General features: G+C 36.1%; 1 protein-coding gene across 6 annotated transcripts; it reads left to right on the top strand.

Moving 5' to 3' along the window:
• Positions 1-3,070: 3,070 nt before the first annotated feature.
• Positions 3,071-12,593, top strand: LOC18425849 (FACT complex subunit SPT16). 6 transcript variants are annotated; one of them, XM_088847937.1, is made up of 3 exons: positions 3,071-3,536; positions 7,538-7,607; positions 9,221-12,593. In XM_088847937.1, the coding sequence occupies exon 3, from the start codon at positions 9,235-9,237 to the stop codon at positions 12,433-12,435; it is 3,201 nt and encodes a 1,066-aa protein (XP_088704063.1). In that variant the 5' UTR covers positions 3,071-3,536; positions 7,538-7,607; positions 9,221-9,234; the 3' UTR covers positions 12,436-12,593. The 6 variants fall into 6 exon arrangements, with proteins under 6 accessions (XP_088704063.1, XP_088704060.1, XP_088704062.1 ...); XM_088847934.1 differs by having other exon boundaries at positions 9,217-12,593; XM_088847936.1 differs by having other exon boundaries at positions 7,531-7,607.
• Positions 12,594-13,926: the final 1,333 nt, after the last annotated feature.

The following is a 13,926-nucleotide window of genomic DNA, read 5'->3' as shown; positions in this document are numbered from 1 at the left end:
ACACCTCATGTTATATGGCATTGATATTAGTTAGCTTTCAAAGTTAGTCAAGAAATTCAATGAAGTTCACAGTTTGCTATTGGATTCCTAAGGAATATAAGAAACCAAACAAATAAATAAAAAATTAAAGAATATGTGCCTATTTAGGGAAAGACAGCTTCCTCTAAAGAGAGATAGGTCACCTCCTACATAAAGAGGTAGGGCTTGCTTAGAGAGGCAATGCCTCAATATAAAAGAAAATTAGCTTCTTAGGGAAAGAAACATTGTGATGATTCGTCATGCTAATTGAGAGGCTGATTCATTGTAGAGAAGTGGTTCTCACGAAGATTATGTGCGATATCCCTTTTTCTTGAGAAAACATTTTGACTATTTTCAAAGTTCTCTTTCTAAACAATTGCTTAGCTGTGGATTAAAGATGAGAGGCTCTTGGGTGATGTTGGTTAGGAGAGCTGGACTCAAGGAGTTACTCAACTGGATTTTATCGAAGGTTAGAGAGAACTCCTTGTCTCAAAATATGTGATCTAACTCTCATTATAATAGATTTCAATTTGCCATGCATGTAGATGTAGGCTTTTTGAAGTGAGTCATGCATATTTCGTATTATTTTGGTGTGTATATATATTTTATACTTTATTTCTCACGCTCATATATGGTTTGTACTCGCCTAACTTGTTTTTAGTTGGTCTATTACCCGATACTAGTGGTATCGGAGTTAGGGGTTCCTTTTCCCATATGTAATAGGGTTTTTGTAACCTAACACAGTTGAGTTGCCAAGTCCACATTGAGCTCTAAAATGATTAAAAGAAATTAAAAAAAAGGAAAAATCTTTAGAGCAATATTAGGATAAAGGATAAACAATAGAAACTGTGTATAAAAGCTGAGACAGTTTTCAAAAAGTAACAAAAATTGTCTAGATATTTTTTCTCATAAAAATAAAAAAAATAAAAGGAAAAAAAGAAATATATTACCCTAAAAAGTATAACCAAACAAAGTACAAGTTATTTATAATTGATTTAAATCATTTCATAAAGAAATATAATTCATAGAGTGAAAAATTTATGTTATTTATTTAACCCCAAGTTTAGGCTGCACACATGCAATGCATTCTACCCAACGCAACTTATTCAAGCAAGTTTGAGTTGACTCAATCGAGTAGAACATTGATGATATATAGAGAAAATTACATATATATCTGATATATTTTACGTCATTACGGATGTACCAAATAGTTTTCGTTATTACATGTCTGTTCGTTTTTTACTTTTTATAATGTAATTTTTTAAAAAAGATAACTTTACCCTCCTTACGGATTCTGGAATTTCGCAGTCACAGTTTCGGATGTCATCCGAAACCATTTTCAGATGTTTAACATCTGAAAATGTCACATTTACGGATGTTGGCAATGTAAGCTTTCTGAAATGTGACTGATATTGTTCAACGACCGAAAATACATTGAATTTAGATTTTGAACATCCGAAAAACCCTTCAATTCGGTTGTTCAACACCAAAAAAAGGATAAAATCATCTTTTTAAAAATTTACGTTATGAAAGGTAAAAAACAGTCAGACATATAATAACGGAAACTATTAGGTACATCCGAAATAACGTAAAATATAACAGATATATGTGTAATTTCCCTAATATATAATTTCTTTGTTAATTGTTGTCTGATCCGACTAGGGCATTAACTAAGTCAGATTGAGTGAATTGGAATTTCACCCTAACAACTCAAAGCCTAATTCTGACTTTCAAAATATGAACTTAGAGTTAGGGGTGGTAATGGGTCGGGTCGGGTCAGGTCCAGGACTCGGATCTAGACCTGAATAGTGTTTGGATCCAAGATTTGGACATGGACTGACTAACCAAGTCCAATTTTTGGACTCATACCCCAACCCAAGTCCATTGCCACCTCTAGTCAGAGTGTGCCTTGCTCCACTTTGCGAGTGGGTAAGGTGCCATCCAGATTAACATGAGACAAATGTAGATTATGCCTATAGTGCTTGATTTGACTCATTTCTAATTAAAGTGAAACATTGTATGGACTATATTCTAAAATCCACACAACTTGAATCAATAGTTAGCAAGTCGGGGACTATCAATAAATCGGCTCACCAGAAAATCGAAAGCAAATCATTTTTATTTTAAAAAGTCAGATGAAAAAATTGGGTAAAAAATACAGATTGGCAAAAATACTTGATAAAAATAGGGTATTTTGTAATGCATTAGTGGACCGTCAATTTTCAAGATTTTCAAGTTTTCACATATCTATCGATCTACACTGTTTTGGAAGCTTTAAATTTTATAAATAAATATAAAAATATATTTTAAGACTGTCACAAAGATTTCCAGTGTCGAAACACATTTCTCGATACTATTTGAAGGTAGGCTCTAATTTGATTGTTTAGAGCCTAGGCTATATACTTACCGCACCTATACTTAAAGGCTATAGTTTCCATTAGGTTGCACCTTAAACAATCAAATTAAGGCGCACCTTCAAATTTTATCGTAAAAAATAATTTCGATGTAAAATGATTATTTCAAAATCTATTTTCATATCTAATTATAAAATTTTAAATTAAAAAAATAGTTAAAATCAAGTATATCTATAAACATATGAAAATCTTGAAAATGGACGGTCTAGATAATGTGTTGTAAGATGCACTATTTATGTGACTAAAATCCTTTTTTTTTTCATAGTCATACATCTCGATGTCGAGATGATCAATTAGATGGTTTTTCAACATTAAAATAACATTTTTTGATGGATTTTGGAGGTACATCCGTAGTTCTACATTTTAAGGTTGCAATCTTATATAAACTTCTTTTATACTTAAAGCATCAAACTTACTTGGCTTGTACAAAAAAAAAAAAGAAAAAAAAAAAAAAAAAGAAAAAAAGAAAAAAAAAGAAAAAAATAAAATAAAATAATATATATATATATATATATATATATATATATATATATGATTTTTATTTTCTCGTTACAATGAGTTAACTATAGTATGGTGACTATGGTCACTACACCTATAGTTAAAGTTTTATAAATTTGTTTAATTGAAAGTAGGCTCGTAGAAATTTGTGTTTCACATCGTTTACGGTTCAGAGAGAGAGGAGGAGGACGAAGGAGGAGAAGAAAATTGGCGCTGGCATTAGGGTTTATAGAGAGAGAAGGAAGTAGGAAAAGTTCATCGGGTTTGGTTTATGGAGAGAGAAGAAGGAAGAAAGAAGAGTTCATTGGCTTCACAAACCCTAATGCCCTAATCGAAGAGGCCCTAACTGATTTTTAGAGAGAGAAAAGGAAGATGGGATGCTGATTTGGGATAGTTTGAAGATGATATTTCAATGATATTTCTCTCTGATTTGAGTTGTTGTTTGAGAGAAAGCCCTAATTATACTGATTTGTGAAGAGGCCCTAGCTGATTTTTTGATTCGTGAAGAAGCCCTGATTTTTAGAGAGAAAAGGAAGAGGTTTTTCATTTTGTTGGGGAAACAGGAAGCAGAGCTGAACGATTAGGTTTGGGGGATTGCTTGTTCCTGTAAGTTTACAGTTTACATTATATTGTTTATCTTTGTTATCACATAATCTAAAACAAAATATTGATTACTTGGTCCTGTACTTATTGTTTATCTTTGTTATCACATAATCTAAAACAAAATATTGATTACTTGGTCCTGTACTCACACTTTCTGCTTCTCATTCAACTGTGTTTTTTAGCTCAAATTTGTGCCATAAACATTATTTTCATAAAAACAATTATCACAAATAATAACAGAAATCTGCATGTATATGATTTTCTTTACACATTGATTTACTTTACAAAATGATTTGCCATAAACAGTATTATTTCATTTACACAATGATTTTCCATAATAACAACGTTGTTTAAATTTAAAAAAAAGGGAAAAACAATTCATACTTTCAATCTGCAACTGTGGCTTTGAAGAACACAGTGGGGATAAAAATTTATATTTTAGGATTTTTTTTTTGAAATAATATTTTATTTCAAACGCATGGAAGTAGCAATGGGTGCAATACACAAGACAGGGAAAAAAAATTATAGGTAAAAAAGATATGATTTTTTGGCCTGATTTAAATCGTATTATGAAGAATCGCGTTTTAAACGTTTTTTTATGAAAAGTAAGCAGCGATTTTTTCATGACCTTTTCAAAAGGTCACCATTTAAAAACGCCAACTTTTTTTTTAAAAATCGACGATTAAACTGGGATTTGCTAAATATGATTTCAACCTCTCTCTCCCTTTCCACCGCCGCAGATAGAAACCCTGCTTTCCTCTAGTTTTCTCTTATTGCTTTTACCATCTACGAACCCTGTTCTCTTGCTCTGGGCAGAAGGATACCGGGTATCCTCTCTATCTCTCTCTTGGTTTTACTCTTTTTGTTTCTCTCTCTAGAATTTCTGAGACTGGTTTTACTCTGCCTGATGTTGTGGTGTCTCTGAGGGCATGCTTGATAACGGGAAGTTAGTTCCCAGAAGATGGAACTTACCTCTGGTTTTACTCCGCCTGATATTGTGGTGTCTCTGAGGGTGTGTCTGATAACTGGAAGTTACTTCCGAAAAGATGGAACTTACCTGTTGCTATTCATGTTTTGTGTTTGATAAAAAAAATGTAAGATATTTAGAGAAGTTCTTTATACTGTAGCTCTTTCCACTTTTACTCTTTAAAAAAGTTATGTGGAAAACCATAGAACTTAAAAAAGGGAAAGGTTTCTATACTTCCCCTACAGCATAGAAGATATATGCTTCCCCTACCATCCAGCCGTCCAATTTTGATCAAGAGAGTCACTCACCGTTTGATCTTAGATCCGACATCTCAAAGTATTTTATTTTTAGTTTTTTTGTACAAATTGTATGAATATGAAATTTGGTACATGCCATCTTATCATTGGGGCGCAACTATAAAAAATATTAAAAATAATTTTTCGATAAAATATAATGACCAAAATACCCATTGAATCATTCAGAGGTATTTTGATCATTTTAATTTATTGGAAATATTGTTTTTATATTTTTAGCTAGTGTGAGTTTAATAGAAGATTGGACGTACAAAATTAGTGTCAAAATAGTTTATAGAAAAAAATTAAAAATAAAATAGTGTATAGACGTGACAATGTGATTGGCCCAATCTTAGCCCTCTATTCAGAATGGACGGTTGGATTAGGGGAAGTATATAAGTTTTATGTTGTAAGGGAAGCATAGAAAGCTTGCCCCTTAAAAAGGAACTTCATCCCTACCTCACCCTCTCACTTCTTTAGCACCCTCATGCCACTGTATTCCATGCCTCTGCCTCCTCCACGACTGCTCCTCTTTGCCTCCACCTCCGCCTCCGCCTCCGCCTCTTCCGCAACTGCTCCTCCTCATTAGATACTTATCTCTCTCTAACCCCTCTTCCTCGCTCTCCCTCTGTCTCTAACCCCTCTTCCTCTCTCTCCTTCTCTCTCTCTCTCTCTAACTCCTCTTCATCAGGTACCTTTCCTTTTCCCCTAAAAATTTCCCCTAAAACAAGAAATTTCATTATTGGGCATTTTAGGGGTTCTTTTGTGGACAATAAAATGTTGAAAATTATTAGAATCATTAGTTTTGGTTGTGCTTTATCTAGCAGGGTTTCAAAGATTAAATCATTAATGGAGAAAAGATGCATCTTCTGATTTTAAAGTTATGTTTAGGGATATGGTAGAATACTTTTCTGGTTTTCTTTTATTGGGCATTTTAGGGCTTCTTTCGTGGACAATAAAACCAGAATGTTGAAAATTATTTGTATCATTGGTTTTGGAGTGGGCTTTATCTTGTAGGGTTTCAAAGATTAAATGAATGATGTACTTTGCATTTTTTTATTTTCTTTTCATTATCTCTATCTCTTTTGTTTTCTTTTACTTTTTTTTTTTGTTGAGTTCTGAAAATAGAGTACCAATTTGGGAGTTATTAGAGTTTTAATGCTATGAATGAGTCTTGAACTTTTAGGATTGTAAGGACAGGGGACTGTTAGTAAAAAATAATGCATTTTCTTCACATATTTCTTTTTTTTTCCTTTTGAGTACCAACATATTAAATTTCAAGAAGAATTTGTGAATGAAATGCGGTTTTTCCTTTTTATTAACATTTTAGGTTTCCAAAGGGAATTTACTAACCCTGCAGACTGTATTCTCCTCCTCGCCCAACTGAATTGGGTTTTTTTACTGCTGTCTATGAGAACACCTTCTTAATAATGAATAGATGCCTAAGACGTTTTGCTTTTTTCAGACATTTTTTTTTTTTCAGATATTTTATGAATGGATGTCTGTGAGATTGTTGTCTTATGAAAGTGTGGATTTTTAGATGAAATTGTTAGTCTTTCTTTGGATATTTGAATGGATGCCTTAACAATCTTGCTTTTCAATCTCTTGCTAGATACACTAAACATGCAATTTTTTAATTGTGTGAATAGATTCTTTCTAATTACTGCATCGATGGACATTAAAGATTGCCACAATCTGATTTGGATTTTTTTTTTATTGTGAAGGCCTTCTCAACATGAAAATGTAGTCATTTGGACAAAAATTTAGTCCTTTTTTTTTTTCAGACTGTTGATGAGTGGATGTCCAAGATCTGTCTTTTTGCTATCTTGCTAGATGGGTCAAAGGTGCAATTTGAATGTGTCCAAGATCTGTCTTTTTTCTTTCTTGCTAGATGGGTATAAGTGATTCTGTTCATCACAATCTATATCATCTGTTTTGCTCTAGGTTGTTTTTTGCCAAAATTTGGTGTATTTGATCTGCTATTGACAACTGAAGGAATGGATAGTTCATGGCGCGAGATTTATTGAAGTACTTGTTTTTAATTTTTTAGGGAGTTTTTCATTTACTCTCTATTGTCATTTTAGGGTTTGAATGATTATTATGGGAAACCTGTGCTCTACATTTTGCAATTTTCACTATCAAACATAGAAACCAGGAACTTCTTTAACTTCCCTGGAGTTTATCAAACACAAAAACCAGGACCTTCTTACAGTAACTTCCATCTTCCCAGCAAGGAGGAACTTCCAATTTACAGTTCATGAACCTGCTTCCAGTTATCAAACAGGCCCTGAATGTTATAGAACCTTCAGATGGGTTTTAGTCCCTATCTAGAACTTTGAGATGATTTTGGTCTATCTCTTGACATTGTGGTGTGAGCTTCCACTGGTCTCTCTCCAGAAATTTAATAGGGTGTGCTGTTAAAGTTGGTTTCCCTGTAGAGAATACCCCAATTTAATAGGGTTTTGTTGTTAAAGATACACAACATTACAGGGAATATCAATAGCCTAAAGAAACTAGGGTCAGATTTAACATGGTTTTTTCTTATTGCTAGAATTGGTGGTTTTTTGTTTTTATGGCATTATACTTTGTTGGTTTTTGGTTTGATTTGTGGTGAAAATTGATTGTTGCTTGGGTGAACTGGGTGGGTTTTGTTCCTTTTCCTGTCCTTTTTTTCTTTTTTTTTTTTTTTTTGAGATTTTTTTGAAGTGTGCTAGATCTTTTTTGTTTTTTTTACAAGGTTACAGAGGAATGGAAGTTGAGATGTAGTGCTATGAAATCCCAGCTGCTACTGCCTGATCGTATTGTCCCTTGAATGTAGGTCATATGCTTAGTATTTCAATGTTGTTCCGGATGTATGTTTTATTGAGGAAAGATTCCTGATGTATGTTATGCTAGAGTATAAACCAAGTTTGTTGTTTTACATGAGAGAACTTTATTTCAGGTCTTTGCAGTTTCATTTGGGATCTTTTAAGTCTTGTCAATCTAAACTTGATTGTGTTTGTTGTATGATTAGATAGATATGGCTATGTTTGGATGTCTGTGAAGATACTGGTCACAGAGCTCAAGTTTATCTTCTAGACATGACAATGTTGTTTCTGCTTACATGTTTGAACTATGAACAAAGAATTCCTTGTGATCATAACTTGAATTCTTGTATAATCTTCCTTGGTTTCAATATTGTTATCTGATATGTTGCACACAAGTCGCACTTATTGCCAACAAGATGGAAATCCTCATGAGCAAACAAGCTTTGGAAATTTAGGACCAGATTTGGGTCAAGAAAGAGCTCTCACAAAAAAGAAGGAAATAAGGAAGGAAAATTTACACACTGGAAAGAGGTCTTGGCCAACTTGGAAAATAAACAAAAATGTGCCTGATGGTGGAATTAACACTGTGCCCAATTTGTAATTGAGGGAGATGAGCAAGAAGCTTTGGAAATTTAGGAACAGATTTTAGGTCAAGAAAGAGCTCTTCAAAAGTGAAGGAAATAAGGAAGGAAAATTTACATTCGAAAGAGGCCTGGGCCAACTTGGAAAATAAACAAAAATGTGGCTGAGGGTGGAAGTAACACTGTGCCCAATTTGTAATTGAGGGAGAGGAGTTTTGTACTATGTATGATGATGCATTGCTGCAGCCCATCAAGGCAAACATGGTCGTAGATTATTGGATATATGATGTTGTAGTTCTGTTTTGCATGATAATGGTTTCTGTTGGATAAGAGGAAGTTTAAAGCTGAGCCGTACATTTTACAAGAAATGCATTAGATGGGCTGTAGCAAGAAAATCTTATTTGAAATATGCATTTTATACATCAAATCAATGAAATACATAATGAACAATTAAAACAAGCAAATTTCCAGCTTTCCCAATACCAAGCAGGTGAAACTACCAGCACCACATGTTATCAAACAGGGCTCGCAGCTTCCAGGCTACGAATTTCACGATCTTCCCAGATTCAAGGAAACTCAGCAACCAGGATTTTCCTGGGGAAACTGCAAAGAAAGTTGTTAAACGCAGCCATGTTAGGCATTTTTTTCTAGTTCCTTGCTCTTTAGGGTTTTATTTGTATGTATCGTTAAATGTTTTTGGTTTTTATTGGATTGGTGATCTCTCCCATTTTCTTTATTTAATCTGCAAGTCTCTTCTTTTCTCTCTGTAAAACTGTCTTCTGTCATTCTTGTTCCATCTACAGATTTGCATGAATATGTGTGATACTTGTTATTATGTGAAATGCTCGCGTGCGCACGCACACACACTCTCTCTCTCTCTCCCCCTCCCTCCCTCCCTCCCTCCCTCTTCGGCCCCCCTCTCTCTCTCCCCTCTGAGTAATGTCATAGGAACATAAACATGTAAAAATATTGCTGTTTTTTTGTTCTTGGGTTTATATATGGCCATTACTGAAACCACTGTTTCTTTTTTGTCAGTAAGTTCCTGCTTTGACCATGGCGGACCACAGAAATGGCACTGCAAAACCATCAGAGCAGAATGCCTCTAAATCTTCCTCTTACCAAATTGATTTAGATACCTTCTCCAAGAGGTTAAAGGCCTTTTACTCAAGCTGGGAGGAAAATCGGGACTCTCTATGGGCTTCAGCGGATGCCATAGCAGTTGCAACCCCGCCCCCATCAGATGACCTTCGCTACCTCAAATCTTCTGCCCTTAATATCTGGCTTCTTGGCTATGAGTTCCCTGAAACAATCATGGTCTTTACCTCAAAACAAATCCACTTCCTTTGCAGTCAAAAGAAGGCCAACCTTTTAGAAACACTTGGAAAGTCAGCTAAGTCAGCACTGAATTTGGAGGTTTTGATTCATGTTAAGGCCAAAAATGAAGATGGGGCTTCCCAAATGGAAGAAATTTTTAATGCAATCAAATCGCATGCTGAATCAGAGAAAGTGGTGGTGGGGCATATTGCGAGAGAGGCTGCAGAAGGGAAGCTCCTAGAAACATGGAGGGAGAAGCTGGAGTTGAATTTTCAGCTTGGTGATGTGACTAATGGGTTCTCAGAGCTTTTTGCTGTTAAGGATGAAAATGAGATTACAAATGTTAAGAAGGCTTCTTTCTTAAGTGCATCTGTCCTCAAGAACTTTGTGGTCCCAAAGCTCGAAGTCATCATAGATGAAGAGAAGAAGGTTACCCATTCTTCCTTAATGGATGACACTGAGAAGGCTATTCTCGATCCTGCAAAGTCGAAGGTGAAGCTCAAGGCAGAGAATGTAGATATTTGTTACCCACCCATCTTTCAGAGTGGTGGGCAATTTGACCTTAGACCAAATTCCTCAAGCAATGATGACCACCTTTATTATGATGCTACAAGTGTGATTATATGTGCTATAGGGTCTCGTTACAATAGTTACTGTTCTAATGTTGCTAGAACTTACTTGATTGATGCTGATGACAAACAAAACAAGGCTTATAATGTGCTTTTCAAGGCACATGAGGCGGCGATAGGATCATTGAAGCCAGGGAAGAAGATTGGGGAGGCTTATAAGGCAGCAATGGAAGTTGTAGAGAGAGAAGCGCCCGAATTTGCTTCAAATTTGACCAAATCAGCAGGAACTGGTATTGGTCTTGAGTTTCAAGAGTCGGGTTTGAGGTTGAACGCAAAGAATGATCGGTTGGTGAAAGCAGGGATGATATTTAATGTCTCTCTCGGTTTTCAAAACCTTAAGGCCCCCACCAACAACCCCAAAACTGAGTCTTTTTCTCTCTTGCTCGCAGACACTGTGATTGTGAGAGAGAATGTCCCGGAAGTGGCAACCTCTACTAGCTCAAAGGCCTTCAAGGATGTTGCGTACTCTTTCAATGATGAGGAAGAAGAAGAGAAGTCGAAGCCCAAGATTGAGATGAATGGTTTAGATGGCTTTTTGTCCAAGACCACCTTGAGATCAGATAATCAGGAGATGACCAAAGAGGAACAGAGGAGGCAACACCAAGCTGAGCTTGCTCGCCAAAAGAATGAAGAGACAGCCAGGAGGCTTGCCGGTGGTGGGCTCGGGAGTTCTGATGGGCGTGGTGCACTGAGGACCTCAAATGACCTGGTTGCCTATAAAAATGTGGACGATGTGATGAACTCAAGAGAGCTTATGATTTATGTAGACCAAAGGAATGAAGCGATACTTTTACCTATCCATGGAAGCTTGGTCCCTTTCCATATTGCTACTGTGAAGAGTGTAACAAGCCAGCAAGATTGCAATAGGGGTTATGAAGATGGGAGCCGAATGTCCTATATTCGCATTATTTTCAATGTTCCTGGAACTGCTTTTGTGCCCCATGATGCGAATTCTCTCAAGAACCAAGGGGCCATTTATCTCAAGGAAGTGACATTTCGATCCAAAGATGCGAGGCATATAAACGAAAAGGTGCAGCTCATAAAGAATTTAAGGAGGCAGGTTGCCTCGAGGGAGTCGGAAAGGGCTGAGAGGGCCACCCTTGTGACCCAAGAGAAGCTCCAGCTCTCGAAGACAAAACCCATTAGGCTTTCTGATTTGAAGATTAGACCTGCTTTTGAGGGGCGTGGGCGCAAGATGGGAGGCACTTTGGAGGCCCACTTCAATGGGTTTCGATTCTCCACTTCTAGGCAAGGTGAATCTGTTGATATAATGTATGCCAATGTAAAGCATGCGTTTTTCCAGCCAGCTGAGAGGGAAATGATCACATTGCTGCATTTTCACTTGCACAATCACATAATGGTGGGAAAGAAGAAGACCAAGGATGTTCAGTTTTATGTTGAGGTGATGGATGTGGTCCAAACTCTTGGAGGTGGGAGGAGGTCGACTTATGACCCTGATGAGATAGAAGAGGAGCAACAAGAGAGAGAGAGGACCAACAAGATAAACTCTGAGTTCTCAGCATTTGTGAGCCGGGTTGGTGATATATGGGACCAGCCCCACTTGAGGAACCTCCAGCTTGAGTTTGATCAGCCCTTGAGGGAGCTAGGGTTTCATGGGGTCCCGCAAAAATCGTCGGCCTTCATTGTCCCCACTTCCAGTTGCCTAGTTGAGCTAATAGAAACCCCCTTCTTGGTGATTACACTGAGCGAGATTGAGATTGTGAATCTGGAGAGGGTTGGTCTTGGGCAAAAGGCTTTTGACATGGCGATTGTGTTCAAGGATTTTAAGAAGGATGTCCTTCGAATTGATGCCATCCCTATTGCTGCCCTTGATGGCATCAAGGAGTGGCTCAATGCCATCAATATCAAGTACTATGAGAGCAAGATGAACTTGAATTGGAGGACTATTTTGAAGACTATAACTGAGGATCCCGAGAAGTTTATTGAAGATGGTGGGTGGGAGTTCTTGAATTTAGAGGCTAGCGATTCAGATTCTGGAAACTCAGAGGAATCAGATGTTGGTTATGAACCTTCTGATGTAGAGGAGGTTTCTGAATCAGAGGATGAAGCGTCTGACAGTGAGTCTCTAGTGGAATCAGATGAAGATGAGGAGGAAGATGAGGACTCTGAGGACTCAGAAGGCAAGAGTTGGGATGAGTTGGAGAGAGAAGCAAGGAACGCTGATAAGGAGCAGGGTGACGAGTCAGATAGTGAGGAGGAGAGAAGGAGAAGGAAGGCGAAGGCTTTCGGGAAAGCTCGTGTACCTGAAGTTAAGAGAGGGATACCTGCGAAGAGGTCAAAGTTAAGGTGATTTTGAAGCCCGTTTACGGTGTACTCTTCTTCCTAAGCTCATCTTTTACTTTTGCGTGACTGAGAGCATGTTTTGGGTTACTTTTACTCTGTTTATGTTTGTAGAATTTTGTCGTTATGAACTTGCTATTGTTAGTTTATTTAGTGATTGGTTGCTCATTTTTATTTCCCATATGAAGTATATTTTAATTTTAGGTAAATTGTTTCATACGAGTTGGACTGCATTTCTTTCTACAATATATGGTCCCAAGGCATAAGGCATCCATCTTAAAGATGCATGTAAATAGGTGTCTATATAAAAACAAGTAGAATTAATGGTCCAAATGTTTTCCTAATAGAATTATTTCTAATTTTTTTATATTCATGATCTCGATGTTAGAGATCACATGCCCTTAAAAAATTAAGTAAAAAAATCCATCTCAAAAATAGATTTTTAAAGTAACTCATTTCTACATGGACTCGTAGAAACTGTGTTATTAATTTTAATCTTTTTCTATCCCTATTCTTCCAAGTAGAGAAATTGGATAGGCACTCAACCATCAAAAGGTCAATGGCAGATTTAGGGCACTTGTACCTGTCCAATTGCATGTGCATGCCTGGAAAAACGACGATGAAGATGGTGTAATTGAAGCCAAATTTGTCAAATTTTACTGAGAGTTCATCTATTTAGCATTCACTCTATCCAATGAGATCTAATGTCTTCAAATAACTCATCTAATGATACATCGCTATAAATTTTAAAACAAATCATACTTTTGGTACAATGTGTCACAATTAATTTTGATCACCGGATGCTAAATTACAATGTGGTCACAATTAATTTTGACCACTGGATGTTAAATTGGGTGGCTACATTTATTTCATTGATCAAGTTGAAAGTCTAAATTTTTTTTTTTTGAATTTTTGACACACCCAAGCTATCGTATTTGACATAATTGTGACCTCCTTGTTCGTTCCAAAGGTAAATGATCTCATTGTATACAGTCAAATCATATTTATTGATGAGATGGTAAATAGTAACTCTTAAATATGATTTTATAAGCTTCCCTCGATAGAAAAAAGCTACGGTTAAAAGTAACTAGAAGGGGATTGAAGAGGAGAGAGAGATCAACTCACGGTTATGGAAAAATTTAAGAATCCAAAGAGAATGAAAATTATTAGTTTCCATTGGTAAGGGAGATTTTCAATAAACATTATGAGATTTTTATCCAGAAAGAAACAAGGAGCAATTGCATAATAATAGAGATGGCAAACATGCCCTAATATTTCAATTTGATTTCAATCCTTGGTGCTAAATAAACGGCAAAATTTCCATTATCATTTAGAACAAACCTTAGCCAAAATATTTCAAACAAAATGCAAAACCTATAATTAAAGATAAAAAAGATGAAATTTATTGCAATTGTTTTGCACAATGGTTTGGTTGTGGCAAGGATGTTTTCCTGCCAGGTATTTAGGGATCTATTTAGTAGAGTTTTCAGATTAAATTGGA

The sequence above is a fragment of the Amborella trichopoda genome, chromosome 9, assembly GCF_054954075.1.
Source record: "Amborella trichopoda isolate Santa Cruz 75 chromosome 9, AtrichopodaSantaCruz75HAP2 v2.0, whole genome shotgun sequence".
Taxonomy (NCBI): domain Eukaryota; kingdom Viridiplantae; phylum Streptophyta; class Magnoliopsida; order Amborellales; family Amborellaceae; genus Amborella; species Amborella trichopoda.
Note: the sequence above shows the minus strand (reverse complement) of the source record. Positions and strands in the feature narration are given on the sequence as shown.

Excerpts from the sequence above, each read along its gene's own strand:
- LOC18425849 (XM_088847935.1), top strand. The coding sequence starts at position 9,235 with ATGGCGGACCACAGAAATGGCACTGCAAAACCATCAGAGCAGAATGCC.